The sequence below is a fragment of the Mytilus trossulus genome, chromosome 7 (assembly GCF_036588685.1).
Source record: "Mytilus trossulus isolate FHL-02 chromosome 7, PNRI_Mtr1.1.1.hap1, whole genome shotgun sequence".
NCBI lineage: Eukaryota > Metazoa > Mollusca > Bivalvia > Mytilida > Mytilidae > Mytilus > Mytilus trossulus.
The window spans coordinates 57,212,943-57,230,158 of NC_086379.1; the positions used below are offsets into that span (position 1 = coordinate 57,212,943).

The 17,216-nt window shown below is 31.6% G+C and overlaps 1 protein-coding gene across 7 annotated transcripts in view; it reads right to left on the reverse strand.

Annotated features, from left to right (window-relative positions):
• The window catches only part of LOC134725390 (dual 3',5'-cyclic-AMP and -GMP phosphodiesterase 11-like), a 94,115-nt gene that overhangs the window by 38,892 nt on the left and 38,007 nt on the right, over positions 1 to 17,216 (reverse strand). For 2 of the 7 annotated variants that reach the window (XM_063589177.1, XM_063589183.1), the window contains exons 5-7: positions 14,804 to 14,872; positions 7,751 to 7,804; positions 2,623 to 2,693 (exon numbers count right to left, since the gene is read on the reverse strand). In XM_063589177.1, coding sequence (XP_063445247.1) covers positions 2,623 to 2,693; positions 7,751 to 7,804; positions 14,804 to 14,872 — 194 coding nt within the window. The remainder of the gene's footprint in view (positions 1 to 2,622; positions 2,694 to 7,750; positions 7,805 to 14,803; positions 14,873 to 17,216) is intronic. The other 5 variants (XM_063589178.1, XM_063589180.1, XM_063589179.1 and 2 more) reach the window with 5 other exon arrangements.

The window sequence follows — 17,216 nt, forward strand, 5'->3', positions numbered from 1 at the left end:
TTATACAATAGATGAGCTGTAAAAGTTACATTTATCACCATATAAAATTTCTAAGTTTTCTGATAGAATTTCAGATTTAGAATTTTTAAAGAAAAGATCAAACATTTCTATTGTACACAGGCCAATAATTCAATACATAATATGTAATATTGTTTATATCCCTCTGGTAACATCAATCAGTGAAACCTATTCTGTTTCATTATTACAAAGAACTCAATCAATATATTTGATACAAAATATACAAAAATGGGTACAATCATCAGAGAGTAAAAAAAATCCATTAACCCAGTTATATATCATTGTGAAATCAGGACAAAATAACTAATCTGACTTAATGATACAAGTCAGGAATGAATGGTGGAATATTTCACTCTATCTCAAAGTCATGTTACATTCATGATAGAGCATGAATGTTTCTTGGCAATAGAAATAAGGAATTACAAAAAAAATGCATTAAAAAACATAAATTTTGTGGTTTTTTGTACACACAATGACATATAAAATTCTTTACATCAAAGTTGAAGTCAAGCTTTGTTTATACTAGCTGATATTTAGATGTTTGATATTTCATTTTCTTATTAGAAAGTCAATCATTCGAACTGCAAAAATAATTTCAGAACACCTAACCAGTGTTTCAATGCTCTTCAACTTCAAACTTTATTTGTTGGCCTTTAAACTTTTTTGGACCCGAGCGTCACTGATGAGTCTTTTGTAAACGAAACATGCGTCTGGCGTATGTACTAAATTTAGTCCTAGTGTCTATGATGAGTTAATTACCTTACTACAGCCTCAGACTACAGCAGAACTTTTTCTATAGCTAGCAAAAGGCTAAATGTTTTAACAGATGATCCTTTTGAAGACAGAAAATCAAAATGCAACTTGCCAAAGACATTTGGATTATAGGTATTGTGAAATGGGCAAAGCCTTTAAATGAAGAGCGTATAAAAAAATCCTTTCAGTTTACATACTTCATGCATGCAGTCTTTACTACAAAAAGGCTGAAGTTATATCTATAGCTAGCATCTGTTTCTTTGATTGTCAGATTTACTCTATACTTGATGGAATATGTATATGCTACACTTCCACCAAGATGTCATTAAATCAATATCAATTAGATATCCAGCATTATACATGCTTTACCATCAAATAAGACAAAATAGCTGAAAGATCCCTTCCTAAATTATTATAATTTATCTTTAAGCGTTTATCATAACATTATGGTGTAAATATGATAACGCTCCCTGGCTTTTCAGTAAATTTAGATAATTACAAAAAATGCATCATCGTTATAATTGCAATAAGTTAAACTCACATTTTGATTTTTTTTACATGAAATAAATAGGAATTTTTTTCAATATTGCAAAAATTTTAAATCACATTTTAGTCTCAAATGACAAAATTGCAATAATAAATGCATGGAATAATTTCTGAAATTACAGTACTATATATCGTGGGTCTAATTGGGGTCTACACAGGAGTGCAGATTTTTTTGTAAGCGTAACAGAACCCCCCAATGAGACCCCCTATACCAGTACTTACCATTCTCTGTTGAAGGTATCACTATTGTCAAAGTCTGTATGTAATACCAGTACTTACCATTCTCTATTGAAGGTATCACTATTGTCAAAGTCTGTATGTAATACCAGTACTTACCATTCTCTGTTGAAGGTATCACTATTGTCAAAGTCTGTATGTAATACCAGTACTTACCATTCTCTGTTGAAGGTATCACTATTGTCAAAGTCTGTATGTAATACCAGTACTTACCATTCTCTGTTGAAGGTATCACTATTGTCAAAGTCTGTATGTAATACCAGTACTTACCATTCTCTGTTGAAGGTATCACTATTGTCAAAGTCTGTATGTAATACCAGTACTTACCATTCTCTGTTGAAGGTATCACTATTGTCAAAGTCTGTATGTAATACCAGTACTTACCATTCTCTGTTGAAGGTATCACTATTGTCAAAGTCTGTATGTAATACCAGTACTTACCATTCTCTGTTGAAGGTATCACTATTGTCAAAGTCTGTATGTAATACCAGTACTTACCATTCTCTGTTGAAGGTATCACTATTGTCAAAGTCTGTATGTAATACCAGTACTTACCATTCTCTGTTGAAGGTATCACTATTGTCAAAGTCTGTATGTAATACCAGTACTTACCATTCTCTGTTGAAGGTATCACTATTGTCAAAGTCTGTATGTAATACCAGTACTTACCATTCTCTGTTGAAGGTATCACTATTGTCAAAGTCTGTATGTAATACCAGTACTTACCATTCTCTGTTGAAGGTATCACTATTGTCAAAGTCTGTATGTAATACCAGTACTTACCATTCTCTATTGAAGGTATCACTATTGTCAAAGTCTGTATGTAATACCAGTACTTACCATTCTCTGTTGAAGGTATCACTATTGTCAAAGTCTGTATGTAATACCAGTACTTACCATTCTCTGTTGAAGGTATCACTATTGTCAAAGTCTGTATGTAATACCAGTACTTACCATTCTCTGTTGAAGGTATCACTATTGTCAAAGTCTGTATGTAATACCAGTACTTACCATTCTCTGTTGAAGGTATCACTATTGTCAAAGTCTGTATGTAATACCAGTACTTACCATTCTCTGTTGAAGGTATCACTATTGTCAAAGTCTGTATGTTCCAAATCAAACACCTGACAAAAACTACCCTGGAAAAGACAGAAAAGTTCGGCGTTATTGACAAATTATTTCATGGTAACAATGAAGTTAAAATAGTTTTTTATGATATATAAATGACAATGAAATAATGGTACACCATCCACTGCTACAGACTTTGATGTGTGACACATTCTTGAATAAAATAGTTCTGAAGGTGATCAATAATAGACAGCTAAAGCTTCAACTTTAAATGAGTGGAACATTTGATGAAAAAGAAGTATGAAAAAAACCCATCTACTGCGGTTTCATTACAATATGTGGGATATCAATTTATGGTATTTTTGGGTACTAAATGATCAATGAAGTACAAATGTTTGTTTAATAATTTGCTTTTTATGGAGACTTTGGAAAAACCCTGACATCAATTTTTCAAACCAAACAAGCCTTTCTAAATCCACGATTTTTTTTAACGGTACACACAAAAATTAATGATTCTAAAAACTATTGGACTGAAGAAGGATTTTAATGCTAAAGTAACTCCAAATAATATTGTATAATTTCATTTTCTCTAAAAATAAGTGGTATTAAATCAAATAATGATGACATAATCATAATAATGTTTAAAACCATAACATCATCCAATCATCCACAATCAGATAGAAAAAGCAACTAAATTTACATGAAATATGTTCCATCAACCATACAAATTGTACCTTTTAATGAGATACTGCATTTAAATTGAAAGAACTAAGACAAATATGATGACCATATTTTAACCTATAATGGTTTACTTTTACAAATTGCGACTTGGATGAGAGAGTTGTCTCATTGGCACTCATACCACATCTTGGACTTATATCTAAATTAGTGAATATTGAAATATATCAAACAAAATGCACTGCTATTAAACATTAAGTTTTGTTTTTTGGAAGGGTTTTCTATATAAAAGCTTTTTTCCTTTTGTATGAATTTAGGCTTTTTAGGCCTTTTTCTGTTTTACCAAATCTTACAAAGTGGGATTTATTGCATGTAACAAAAAGTTTAAACATAAACTAACACAATTGATACTTGTAGTACAACTTTGATACATGTACTGATGTAGTACAAAGTTTAACTTGTAGTACAAAGTTGATGTATGTTGTTCACAGTTTAAAAATGAAACACAAGAACACGTTAATAGATTTAACAAATTGTCAATTATCTATATAACTTTTGTTATTTCATTGATAGTTTTCAAATATCTTGTTGTCTCCCCTTTATGACATTTAAAGTGCATTTCCACAAATATATATATTTTGGAATTAATTATCATTCTAAAAAACCTTAATTACAAATACAACAATTTTTCTTGAAAATAACATTGTGCAATATTACAGTTCTTGAAAATAAACATTTTTTTACCTAATTAAAATTGTTTAAAAAAAAATAAAGTTCCAATGATAGAACACAAACAGTTCCATGCAAATTATCAATATTACATGGAAAAGAGCAACATTTGTTATCTTAAATGTACCAATGCCTGAATGATTCTGATGAGGAATATCAAAAAACTACATGCTGACATGAATAAGCATGAATCATCTTAACTTTAATGATGCAGAATGCAGAAACGAGACATGAAACTGAGGGCCAAAAATACCACAAAAACTTTAGATATATTTTCTTAAATCCTTTTGCAAATAAAAACTATGAACCAGAACATATACTACTAATTAATACATGATATCTTTTATGATATCTTTGCCAAATATTAAAGCTAACATGTTTTTTGCATCTACTGAATAAGCAAGTTTATTAGCTTAGAAATCAATAAGGTTGCGTTGTTATAAATATGGTGTCAGTTGCTTGCTTCAACCTTATATTTGTAAGGACTGCATCTTTTACCGTTATTGCATAATTCTTTAAAACCTCCAAATTTTCCAACCTTAATAAAAGTTTGTCATAATATAAAAGATAAAAAGTCTGGATGCACACTATCTTGTCAACTAGGATTTGCAATAAACGAAGCAAAATATTGTAAATTGCTACAGATTTTAATATGATTTGACAAAAGAGAAGAAATCAGTTAATGAGAGAATATAATTAAATTATGCTATGTCTGAGAGGCAAAATTGTCCTCTAGATAAAGACACGGAGTGCATTGCCATCATGTATATGATATTTCATACTTCCATTGTCATTTGTTTGCATTCAAACTTTCCTTCAATATGAATAATGATTTAACTGTTTTTGATAGTTATACAAACAAAATAGAACAGGCCAAGTACCTATCAATGTCTGAAACTTAATGCCAATAATTAGCTTTATTTGGAAATATCTAACATATTTTTGTGATAAAAGAGTTTACATTTCTCTGTGTTTACCTATCAGACACTGACAGTCAACCATTATACTTAACAACCATATGTCAGAGTTACACTAAACAATTCCTAATCATCGTTATGCCTATTTCAGATAAGCTCAGTGTTCTTCAGCATAAGAGTATAACAAGCATCTATGATAACAGAGTAAACGGGAAATTGGAAGTCAAGTACGAAGCCAGCAAAGCATTATAACATTTAAATTCACATGAAATCAGGAAGCATTTCAGATGTTATCCAATGGATAAAATATCAGAATAGGAAGAATCCTTTCAAACTGTAGCTAAAATTGTCTTTTAATGATTTCTAGAGGATTTTGAATAATATTTCCTTATTATCCAATCTAACTATATGTCCTCATTGTCCTATCTCGATATAACTTCCTTATTTTCTAACTATTTCTGAAAATCTTTACAAATTGATACTTAATTCTAAGTTAAGTATCAATTTTTTTTTACATGAATGACCATCAAATTGAATGAATCCAAAATAATGGGTACATGAGATGAAAGCTTTATTAAACTATGTATCACAATATAAATGCTGATACCTAAAGTTCACTGCCCAGACACACTTCTTTTATAACCTTTATCAGGTACATTCAAGATCATTCAAGATCAAAAGTATGGAAAGCCAAAGTGTTAATTATCTACAACTAAATAAATGGCTAGTTCATTGTTAGATTTCTCTGACGATAAAAGTGAGAATGGAAATGGTGAATATATCAAAGAAATAACAACCCGACCAAAGGGCAGAAGAACAGCAGAAGGTCACCAATGGGTCTTCAACACAGAGAGAAAGTTCTGTACCAAGAATCGTTCAGTAAAACTACATTATATATTAGTTACTTAATTCATAAAAAATATAAAATCAGACATTTAAATCTTGCCATTACTTGAAAGCCTCTGTAACATTAAGGATGGGAAATAAAACACAATAAAAACAGATCACCTTGTTCACGGACACAACAAAAAAGTCAGTCTTATATCCTGAAATGAAATATATTGGCATTCTACTACTAGGATGATCAACAGTTAAGAATATTATGAGTTATGATCCACTAAGACCATCATTGGGAAAAAGGATTTATATTGTACAATAAAGACTTAGTATACTGCTCTATATACTGTGAAAGAAGTGAGAATAGTGCAGCTACAAAAAAGAGTATTATGTATTTTTTTTAAAGAGGAGGCTGTGAGTTCTGTTTATTGTGCAGTTATTATGATTGGTTTCACAATATTAGTGACTAGTAGGAAAATGCTGAACAATTTTATGTTATGCAACATTTCAAAAATACACTACAAAGGCATGGATTGAGATTTTGTGCAGCCCAACTTTATCCCTACTTTATAGACAAGAATGAGTTAATCTCCAGTCATGTGTTTAGTCAACTTACAATTTATTTTCTGTTGCAGAGTTCGCACCATGTTCTAAAACATGTCTAAATAAATAAATGAAAAAAAATAGGGGGGGGGGGGGGGGTGAGCTTATGCCTACCTTGCCAAAATTATTTGTTTTACATGAAGTTGATATGGGATGATCTGAAAATGTATGGTTTAGCCAGACAGACAGGTGAGGGTAAAAAAGTAATAAAAATACCCCTCCTTGGAAGCAAGCATATCAAAATGTGGCAATACAATATAAAACTGTGCTGACTTCTGGTAATTAAAACAGAATTAAGACTTAAATAATCATATTTGATATTCTGATACTACAGATGTCAGTGCTTTTACATAGGTAGATATTGTCAGCTAATTGTATAGAGGATCTTCACAAGAATACTATATCATTATTAATTTCAGACTGTTATAGATATTACAGAAATTTAAAGGGTTTTCAGGCTAGTTAAATCAGTGATAAATTTAAGCTGAAACTTTAACCACAGAAAACTTAACTGTAGTGCTTTTTGCAGTTAATTTTCTTAATGTTTTATGTCTTTCTAGCATCCTCACACATATTCAAGATTAATGTTTGTAAAAAAATATTCAGAAAGATGTTTATTTTTCCATACAAAATAGATCACTAGACAATTTTGCTAAAAGGTTTAAAAAAAAACCAACACCATTTGTAATAGATTATAGCAATTACCCTGTAAGATTATTAGTTAGTACCTTGATTGAAAAAAGATGATAGTTTAACCTGATTGCTTAACAAATTGATTTTCTCATTTTTAACTTAAATTCTTATGCCTTTCAACTGCTTATCAAATAAGATAGTACCTCCCTTTAGAGACAAAACCACATGTATTTGTTCAAAACATGCTTTTCAGATTGAAATAGATAGAAAATTATAGAGAATTGAAATAAATGTTATATTTTAACAGTTGCTTGAAATTATGTTTATGAATCTTGGAAATAAAGAGGGCCTCAATGTAAGAATCAATCAAAAAGACCACCCCTCCCACTAGATAGGATTCAATTATAGTTGTTCCATACAACATGTTTAAATATTGTTCAGGTGATATAGGTATATAAATCTAATCAGGCCCGTAGCCAGGAATTTCCAAGGGCAGGGGGTTCGTTGGACTCACAAACTCGACTTTTACAGTCACAATTCGAACATAACATTGACTTTAACAGTGCTTATTTGTTTTCAAGGGGGGGTTTGCCTGAACCCTTAGAACCCCCTGGCTACGGGTATGATAATATATTGCATTAAGTGTGAAGTGGTACTGGAACATCGAGTGATATTAGAAAAATAATATTGTGAAACCAATCCATACAAGTTAAAAGATGTGCATATATTACTCTATTATAAACATTCACCACTTTGCGTTTTAGATGAAAATCTCTGTTTTTTGCCTGAAATATAAAATTGAAAGCTCACTAAGCATACAAACATACAATCATGCAAACACAGTGCAGTGCAAAAATATAAAAATACTGATGATAAAACCATTCCTAATGGAATAAAATGAACAAATTAATGATCAGATCAATGATGTTTGATGTTGATACAGGATACATAAAGCATTAAATACAAATTAAACGTAAATACAATTAAATCAAAGTCCTTTTGTCAGTAAAGGTGTTACAAATCAGACATAAAAATATAAGTTTCATACATGATGAATTTGTTTTTCTTACCTCTTATAAAATCAGATTCAAGTACAGACACATAAAGATATGCAATCACAAGAGCATGCAACATAAATCATAGTTAAGCAATGAATTAACAGATAAGCATGCATGTAAAATAGCATGCTTTACATGAAAGATAGGATATATGTGTACAAAAATTGAGTGACACATGGTGCAGCCCATTAACATGCTACATTTAGAAACTTTAGTGCAAGGGTTCTTATATGTTGTGGTAATACTATGTTCCTTTTAACTGTTGAATTTATTTCTAATCAACTGAACCAATTTTTTTCTTTCCAAAAATTCGAAAATCTATATATAGTTTTTGTCTTTTACGCATGCAACTAATTTATCTTTCCATTCATATGAGGAATATGTGATTCCTAACATGTAATAATACCATGCTATGATAAAAGATATGTTTAAGTGGTTTCAAAAGAAAAATATACTATGTTACTGTCTTGCGATTCTTGACAAATTTTACAAACTCCACTTTAATAAACAAAATCTGTTGCACTGTCCAGTACTTTTATGTATAGTTGCTAAATGAGTGCAATGTTTTGCTGGTTGTTCCTTTGCAAGCAGCTTAGCCAATGATATGCAACTATTTTTTTTCATGCCATTAGCAATACAAGTCACTATTGGTGCAGGGACTGTGGTCCCTTCCAGAGCACATTAGTCATCCCCTGATTTTAGGTGGAGTTTATGTTTTTATTGTAGTGTTTTAAGAACTGTTGTTTGCCTGTCTTTTTTTATCATCTTTTGGTAATGTTGTGTCTGTCTTTCATTTGTTGTTTTTGATTGCATCATGATATATTCTACCTTTTTAAACGTTCCACAAGTACATATCAAGTACCAGCTAGGATTGTCAGTTTTACCCCTTACATAACAACAGATAAGGTTGTTAGTTGATGAGAATTGAAGTTAATTTTCAATATAGATATTAAAAAAAAAAATTCAAAAGGATTGGCAGAGTGAATTTAACTATTTTTGAAAACTTCAAACAACAGCTCACGGTAATTTTTGTTACGGTACTTATATTTCGCACTCAAACAACCCCTAAGCCACGGCCATTTCACAACTTTAATCAAGCAGTAATGTTGAATAATATTATGGTTTTAAACCTTCCAAATGAAGCTTTATCAAAGAAAGAAAATTTGGTGTTAACAAATTTAGCATGTTTCAAATGTGTAACAACTTGGGATGGTTCTGTCATTACTTTTACAATAATCTAAATTTTATAAAAATATTTTCAACAACAAAAGAATTAAGCATTGACTGTATGATATGGAAAGTTAACCTTGTATGTCATAAACAGTTTACTCCTTTTTAAATCTGAGTAATCAAATTCCTTTTTACATGGTTTACATAAAGCGAAGGGTTGTTGCTTTGGGTGAATGGCGTCATCAATAACAGTAAAAATACCTGGTGGGATTCAGGATTACTTTTAAACGGAAACAATGGATATTAACAACACAGATAAATATTCATCTTAAGCTCTCGAAGGATGCAATATACCTTGTATATAAATTGGTTGTATTTGGACTGTAAAATGTCAGTTTCATTTAAAGAAGTCAACGTGTCTTCAAATGATATCATATAAATGACGATATAAGAATGGCTCGTGGGAGAAATGGACAATAAATTGATTCCAATCGTTCTAATAAGTCAACTTTACTTTCAGGATTAAGAAATTTATTTTGTAAAATAAAAATATCTGACGTAGGAAAATAACATTTTTCACTTTAATATCACCAAGATTACGTCAAGCAAAACAGTAAAATTTAATCAAATTTCCTTATACATGTATAATTTTTTTTATGGAAGCTCGTATTTCATTTTCACATAAAAATTTCCTTCTATTCCATGCTATAAATCCTTAATATGAAAACATAATACGATCTCATAGTTTTATTAATATCTTATCTAAAAAAATATTATCACATGATTTTAGCATTTCCTGTTATGAATAGTAGTCCAGAGTTCTGACATAATCATATATTAAAATGGTGCACAAAAAAATACATATGTTCTTTTGATCATAAAAATTGAGAATGGAAATGGGGAAATGCAAAAATAATGTATTCTTTAAATTGTTTACATTTGTTTAGAATGCATGTAAAATTAATGATAAATATACTTTGTCTTTAACTTATTTCATTTCAAATTCAATTGGTAAAATTTACTTGCTTTCAATTAATGGCTTTACAGAGCTATAAAATTATGCCTGTTTTGATGATAAGAGATCATTCTATTTTATGATAGGGTTCATTTTGAATGATATATACACAAAACAAAGGGTTGACCCTCGAAAATTTCAAATAACTATAAAGGGAAATATATCACTCAACAATATGTTGTACTTCAGAAAAATCTACTGACTGGTAGTAAAGGATCAAGAATTTAATAAAATTCTAAGAATTTTCAATTGAAACGAATCAAAGGAATTTGAACAAATAAATGATTTTTTTCATGGAATCTTCAGTTAGATTTCATAACATTAACTGTATTACTAAATCATTTGCATCTTCAATAAATCACAGTTTTTCCGGACTTTTGGTAACAATCTAACTAAAACAAACAACATATAAGAAAATCAGCTAATTTAAGCCATGAATAGTTTTGAGTATAGTTTGTCAATAAATAACTGCTTTTATCAAATATTTAACTATTGCATCTGTGACCATTACTACACTAAATAGTAATTCAGCCTTGACCTTATGAGGACCTCATAATCCAGATTGATATTTAGTATTACTAAAAAGTAAGTATCATAAGTCAATATTTGAACAGTAACAGCTATATACTTCATTCCACCCACACAATGTTAGATTGTATTTTTTTAACATACAATTCTCCTGAGTATGGTTCCCCCTATTTAGATATCAACAATAAAGTTTACTATCAAGGACCATTAATATTGAAGGTGCTCATGCATACAAAAAAAGTATTTTATAAATCTTGGTCAATTTTATCTGTACTATCACAGTACTAGTGGACTCTCAAAGATAATCAGACTGACATAAACTATTCGAGTAAACAGAAATTTTGAGATATAATGTTTTTAGAGTAAAAAGAATGCAAATCTATCAATTGGTCCAGGCTGTTTAAGCCCCAGTCCCACAAGACCACGATCGCACCACGATCACCGCGATCTCAATTAAATTCAGATCGTGGTGAGGTCGCGGTATGAGCTGCATGAAAATGTAAATTTTCGTTAATTTCACAATGCTGCTACGTCCTCATTACGCTCCTACAACGATCCGGCTACGATTATAACACGTTCCCACCGGGCTACTTCTGCGACCTTACTACGCTTATTAAGATCTTTCTACGCTCACCACGTTCTCACTACGACCATACCACGAGTTATCCGATTGCAACACGATCTTACCACGCTTCTATTGCGATTATAGCACGTTCTTACCACGACTACACTACGTTCAATCCGCGATCTTACTACCCTCTTCTCAGCAATAACGTCAACATCGTGTTCTATATCAATACAGTATCGTTCCTTCAGTTCTATTTCTGATTAATACGTAGATTTCTCGGAAAAATACAGTCATGCCACCAAAATATACTAGAACACATGGGCGTAGTGTGAGGGTTGATGAAGATACCAATGGAGCTCTGATAGAAACGAATCTTGATCAAGTAAAGATGTCGGGCCCACCAATCCGACCTAAATTACAACCTATTGCTGGTCCATAAAGCTGAAATGACGATAGTTTATTGAACGATATCAGATATGAAACAGATGCGTCAATAGATATAGGAAGATGTGGTATGAGTGCCAATGAGACAACTCTCAATCCAAGCAACAATTTTTAAAAGTAACAACTATAGGCCAAAATACGGCCTTCAACACGGAGCCTTGGCTTACGCCGAACAGTAAGATATAAAAGGCCCAAAAAACTACTAGTGTAAAACCATTCAAACGGGAAAACCAACGCTCTAATCTATATGAAAACAAGAAGGATGGTTGAGCCGTTAGAGAAAATGGACAAGAAGTCCCAATTACATACAGACAAACAAAACCTGGGGAGAATTAATATATTTTATGGGAAAATGACAATGAGAATAATGGTCGTAGTATGAACGTAGTCTGGTCGTAAGAAGAGCGTGATGGGGACGGCAAGGGTGTGCTAGAATCGTACTATGGTCGTGAACAGCGTGGTATAGTCGTTGTGGACGCGTAGTTTGGTCGCGGTGAGAACGTGATGATCGTAGTGAGGTTGTAATAACGTCGCAATGAGATCGTAGAGCAGTTTCTCCGAATAGAATCATGCTTTCGATACGCTCTCACTACGATGGTACAGCGACCTTTGCGATCTTACTATGATCTTAGTGCGCTCTCACTATGCTTCTACTACGACCTGATTTTGCCACGACCGCACCACGATTGTTTTGAACATGTTCAAAGTTTGCCACGCTCATCACGATCTTGAAGACCTCACCACGACCCTGATACGACCTTACTGCGATCTACACGATCGTACTACGATCATCAAAATTTGCTGTTTTTTAACAGATCGTGGACTAGTGAGAAAACAGGAATTTTGAGATAAAAGAGTTTGAGATAAGGGGGAGTAATATGAATTGATGAGATGTACTGATGCTATGACCAAATGGTTTTTAGTCTGAAGTGTAGTAAAGTTTATTGAACTGTTGATCTTTATCTATTCAAATTGACTGTTTACTGCTGTTGTAACACTTTAGAGTTGCAATGCAAACTTTAACAGATACTAAAACATCTTTGTTGAATTAAAACTCAGCAATAAATAGAAAATCTAGATACCAATATTTGTCAGGTTAGTAAAGTAGGTTTTTCTGTTTCTATGACATACAGCTGAAGACTGTATTCTAGTAATTTACTTTTAAGTGATTTAACAAGAGGCAAATTACAATACATTATAAAAATATAAATAATTTTGACAGCACTTCAAAAGATTTGGTGTAATTTATATTACAACATAAGAGTTTCATCTTCAGAGAATAAGATTCAAAATGATATAAATTGACACAACTGTTCTGTTTTACTGCAGTCTGGTAATTTAAAATAGTAATTTTACCCTGCAGGATGATTAACTTTCTTCTGCAGGAATAGCCTTAAGTTACTTCTAGATGGTGTTTAACGACTTTTACCCATGAGGGTCTTGCTTGGTCATCTTTATAATGACAAACTTTTTAAAAGTAATTTGAAAGTTTTTTATTGGGAAAGTAATAAAACCTTTCCACATAGTTATAAAAAAGAAGATTCGGTATGATTGCCAATGAGACAACTATCCACAAAAGACCAAAATGACACAAACATTAACAATTATAGGTCACCGTAGTTAGTTGATCTTAATGTGAGGCTGTTCATTTTCTGGCATGCTGAACTGTCTCATTGAATTTGAGTTTCTGACAAATAGATCTCCTTTAGTTCCAACCAACCAGAATCTGATATGAGCCTTGGCAGCTATCATCTTCAATTTCAGAGTAGCTTAAAAATGACAAGTTGTAATGAGGTTTCCCTGAGGAACATTCTCTCTATGCTTGGTCTCTTTTACCTCTCTATGCTTGGTCTCTTTTACCAAGCTGTTTATATACAAAAAAGTTTGCAACAGACAGACAACTGACACAACATGATTACCGGTGATCTGAAACAATGTGTAAAATCATTAGCTGATTACATGCAAAGACAATTTATAAACATTTTCATGATGTTTGATATACCATAGATTCCTATATCTAAGATAATTGAAAATTAGAAAAAATTGGAAATCTAATTTTAATTTTAATTTCAATTAAACCATAATTAAGGGGGGTTGGAGGGGTCCTCAGGTCTCGAAATCCTGTGATTAAAATCATGAAATCCTGAGGTCCTGAATTTAAAAAAAATCTAAATCCTGACATCCCGAAATTCAAAAAAAGAATTTCTGGATCCTGAAATTTTATCATATAAGTCAGTCTTGCTATTGACAGGACTAGTGTGCCAGAGTGCAGGAGGTTGTGGTTTGGAAACCAGCCCATGTCAAAACATAGGTTTTTAAAATGGATATTCACTGTTTTTTCTGCCTAGCTTTTAAGAGAAAGTTCTCAGGCTCAGGTTTGCTCTAAATTGGTGTAAAGTTTCCAAGCAGGGTGACATATCTTCCTGCAAACTTTTACCTTGTGAGCTGGCATATTAAACATGCAGTTTTGCATGTCAGTCTAGCTTAAAGCAGGGTTAATATTTATACCACCATCTCGTCTTTATAAGCATGAAGTATTTGCCATTGGAGAATAAACAGCAAATTATCCTGCTTTTATCAATATATAGTTGCTCTGGAAAACTATCTCAATTTAAAATTTAGCTATTTAGAGTGTAAAAAAAAGTAATAAAATACAGTACTGTGGTAGAACCTTTATATTTATTTGAGCCATTCTCTATGTTATAATTTCCTGGCAGTAACAATCAGTTCATACCTACCTGTTAGAATTCCTACTTCACAAAAGATAAATTTTCTACTGCTGTAATTATACAGAATGTTTTCACACTGACTGCCCCCCAAACTTTCACATTCTATTAACATTTTTGCTGGTTTTTATTATCACACTCAATATAAAAGAAAAAAGCAAAACAAGCATTAGAAATTCAAACAAATTAGAGAGTCATGCTCAAATCAATCATTTGAATTATTGCAGGCTTCCATCATGCAGAGATAAATAGTAGAGCAATGCCACAGCACATACCGTAAATTTTTTATCTAGATTTTCACTTGACTTTTTGTCTTTGTCTAATTTTGTGTGAAACAGATCCATCTATAAACAAAGCAAAAATAGCAAACCAGTTGTTTTTATTGTATACACTAGCAAATAAAAATAATAAGCTTTGAAATCCAACTCATCTTTCCAAATTAAAAAAACATAAATTCAATTAAGAACATTTAAGAAGAAGCTTATAATCCTGATTTATAAATACTGGTATGTAAGAATGTGAGAAATGTAAGTAATATTTCCTTAGTAAATCAAGTTTATTTCCATTATTAATTCATACAGAAAATATATCAATCAAACAGAAATGCCCCAGCATCAAGCTATTAAGAAGTCAACATTATACATTGTAATGTCTAAAAGTGTAGACCTTTATTTCTTAAAATAGTTTTCTTAGTAAAATAGCGGTATTTTTTTTAAATTTTTAAATGAATTAAAGAAATATCAAATGTAGGGGTTGGGAATTTCACCCAGGGACAAATTTTTTGTTCACGGAAATTTTTTTAACTAGTTTTTGGGTTGACATATGTAAACTAAATATTTGACCTCGATGGTCAAAAGTCAAGGTCATCAATGTCATTTAGTAGTCAAAGGTCAAGTTCATATGATGGTCACAGTCTTATTGTAATATACATTTATGCCAAAAGATAAAGTTATAAGCTGGACTAGATTACGTGATAGGCAGAAGAACCAGACTAAGAAACACTACTAAAACATTAGGTCTCTGATTGTCAAAGGATGTCAGTAAACATCCATAACACACTAACCCAAGGGCACAAAATTTACAGTAAGTTAAATTCAGCAAAACTAAGATTTCTATTCTCATATTAAGCTTAATGAGAAATAGAACAGATTAAACAACAATTACTATTAAATTAGTCAGCTAATAGAAATACTGAACCCTTAAGAAAAACAACCTTAAGGAATATCTAATCAGAACTGAATCTAGACTTCCATCTGCAGCATCTATAAAAATTCTTCTTAGAGATAACACTTAAAATTCCTCTGTAAATCTTCAACAAAGTGTAAACCTTAACAAAAAATAAATAAACTAGAGGCTCTTTAGGTGTCGCTCACCTTGGTCTATGTGCATATTAAACAAAGGACACAAATGGATTCATGACAAAATTGTATTTTGGTGATGGTGATGTGTTTGAAGTTCTTACTTTACTGAACGATTTTGCTTCTTACAATTATATCTATCATGAACTTTGCCCATTAGTAACAGAGAACTATATTTGGTAAAAATTTACATAAATTTACCAAATTAATGAAAATTGTTAAAAATTGACTATAAAGGGCAATAACTCCTTAAGGGGTCAATTGACCATTTAGGTCATGTTGACTTATTTGTAGATCTTACTTTGCTGAACATTATTGCTGTTTACAGTTTATCGCTATCTATAATAGTATTCAAGATAACCAAAAACGGCAAAATTTCTTTAAAAATTACCAATTGGAGGGCAGCAACCCAACAACCAGTTGTCCAATTCATCTGAAAAATTCAGGGCAGATAGATATTGACTTGATTAACAATTTAACTTCTTGTCAGATTTGCTCTAGATGCTTTGGTTTCATAGTTATAAGCAAAAAACTGCATTTTACCCCTATGTTCTATTTTTAGCTGTGGCGGCCATCTTGGTTGAATGGCCAGGTCATCGGACACATTTTTCAAACTAGATACCCCAAAGATGATTGTGGCCTAGTAGTTTCAGTGGAGATTTTGTAAAAGATTACTTAGATTTATGAAAAATGGTTAAAGATTGACTATAAAGGGCAATAACTCCTAAACGGGTCAACTGACCATTTTGGTCATGTTGACTTATTTGTAGATCTTACTTTGCTGAACATTATTGCTGTTTACAATTTATCTCTATCTATAATAATATTCAAGATAATAACCAAAAACAGCAAAATTTCCTCAAAATTACCAATTCAGGGGCAGCAACCCAACAACTGATTGACCGATTCATCTGAAAATTTCAGGGCAGATAATTCTTGACCTGATAAACATTTTTATCCCATGTCAGATTTCCTCAAAATGCTTTGGTTTTTGAGTTATAAGCCAAAAACTGCATTTTACCCCTATGTTCTATTTTTAGCGGTGGCGGCCATCTTGGTTGGTTGACCAGGTCACGCCACACATTTTTTAAACTAGATACCCCAAAGATGATTGTGGCCAAGTTTGGATTAATTTGGCCAAGTAGTTTCAGAGGAGAAGATTTTTGTAAAAGATTACTTTAATTTACGAAAAATGGTTAAAAATTGACTATAAAGGGCAATAACTCCTAAACGGGTCAACTGACCATTTTGGTCATGTTGACTTATTTGTAGATCTTACTTTGCTGAACATTATTGCTGTTTACAGTTTATCTCTATCTATAATAATATT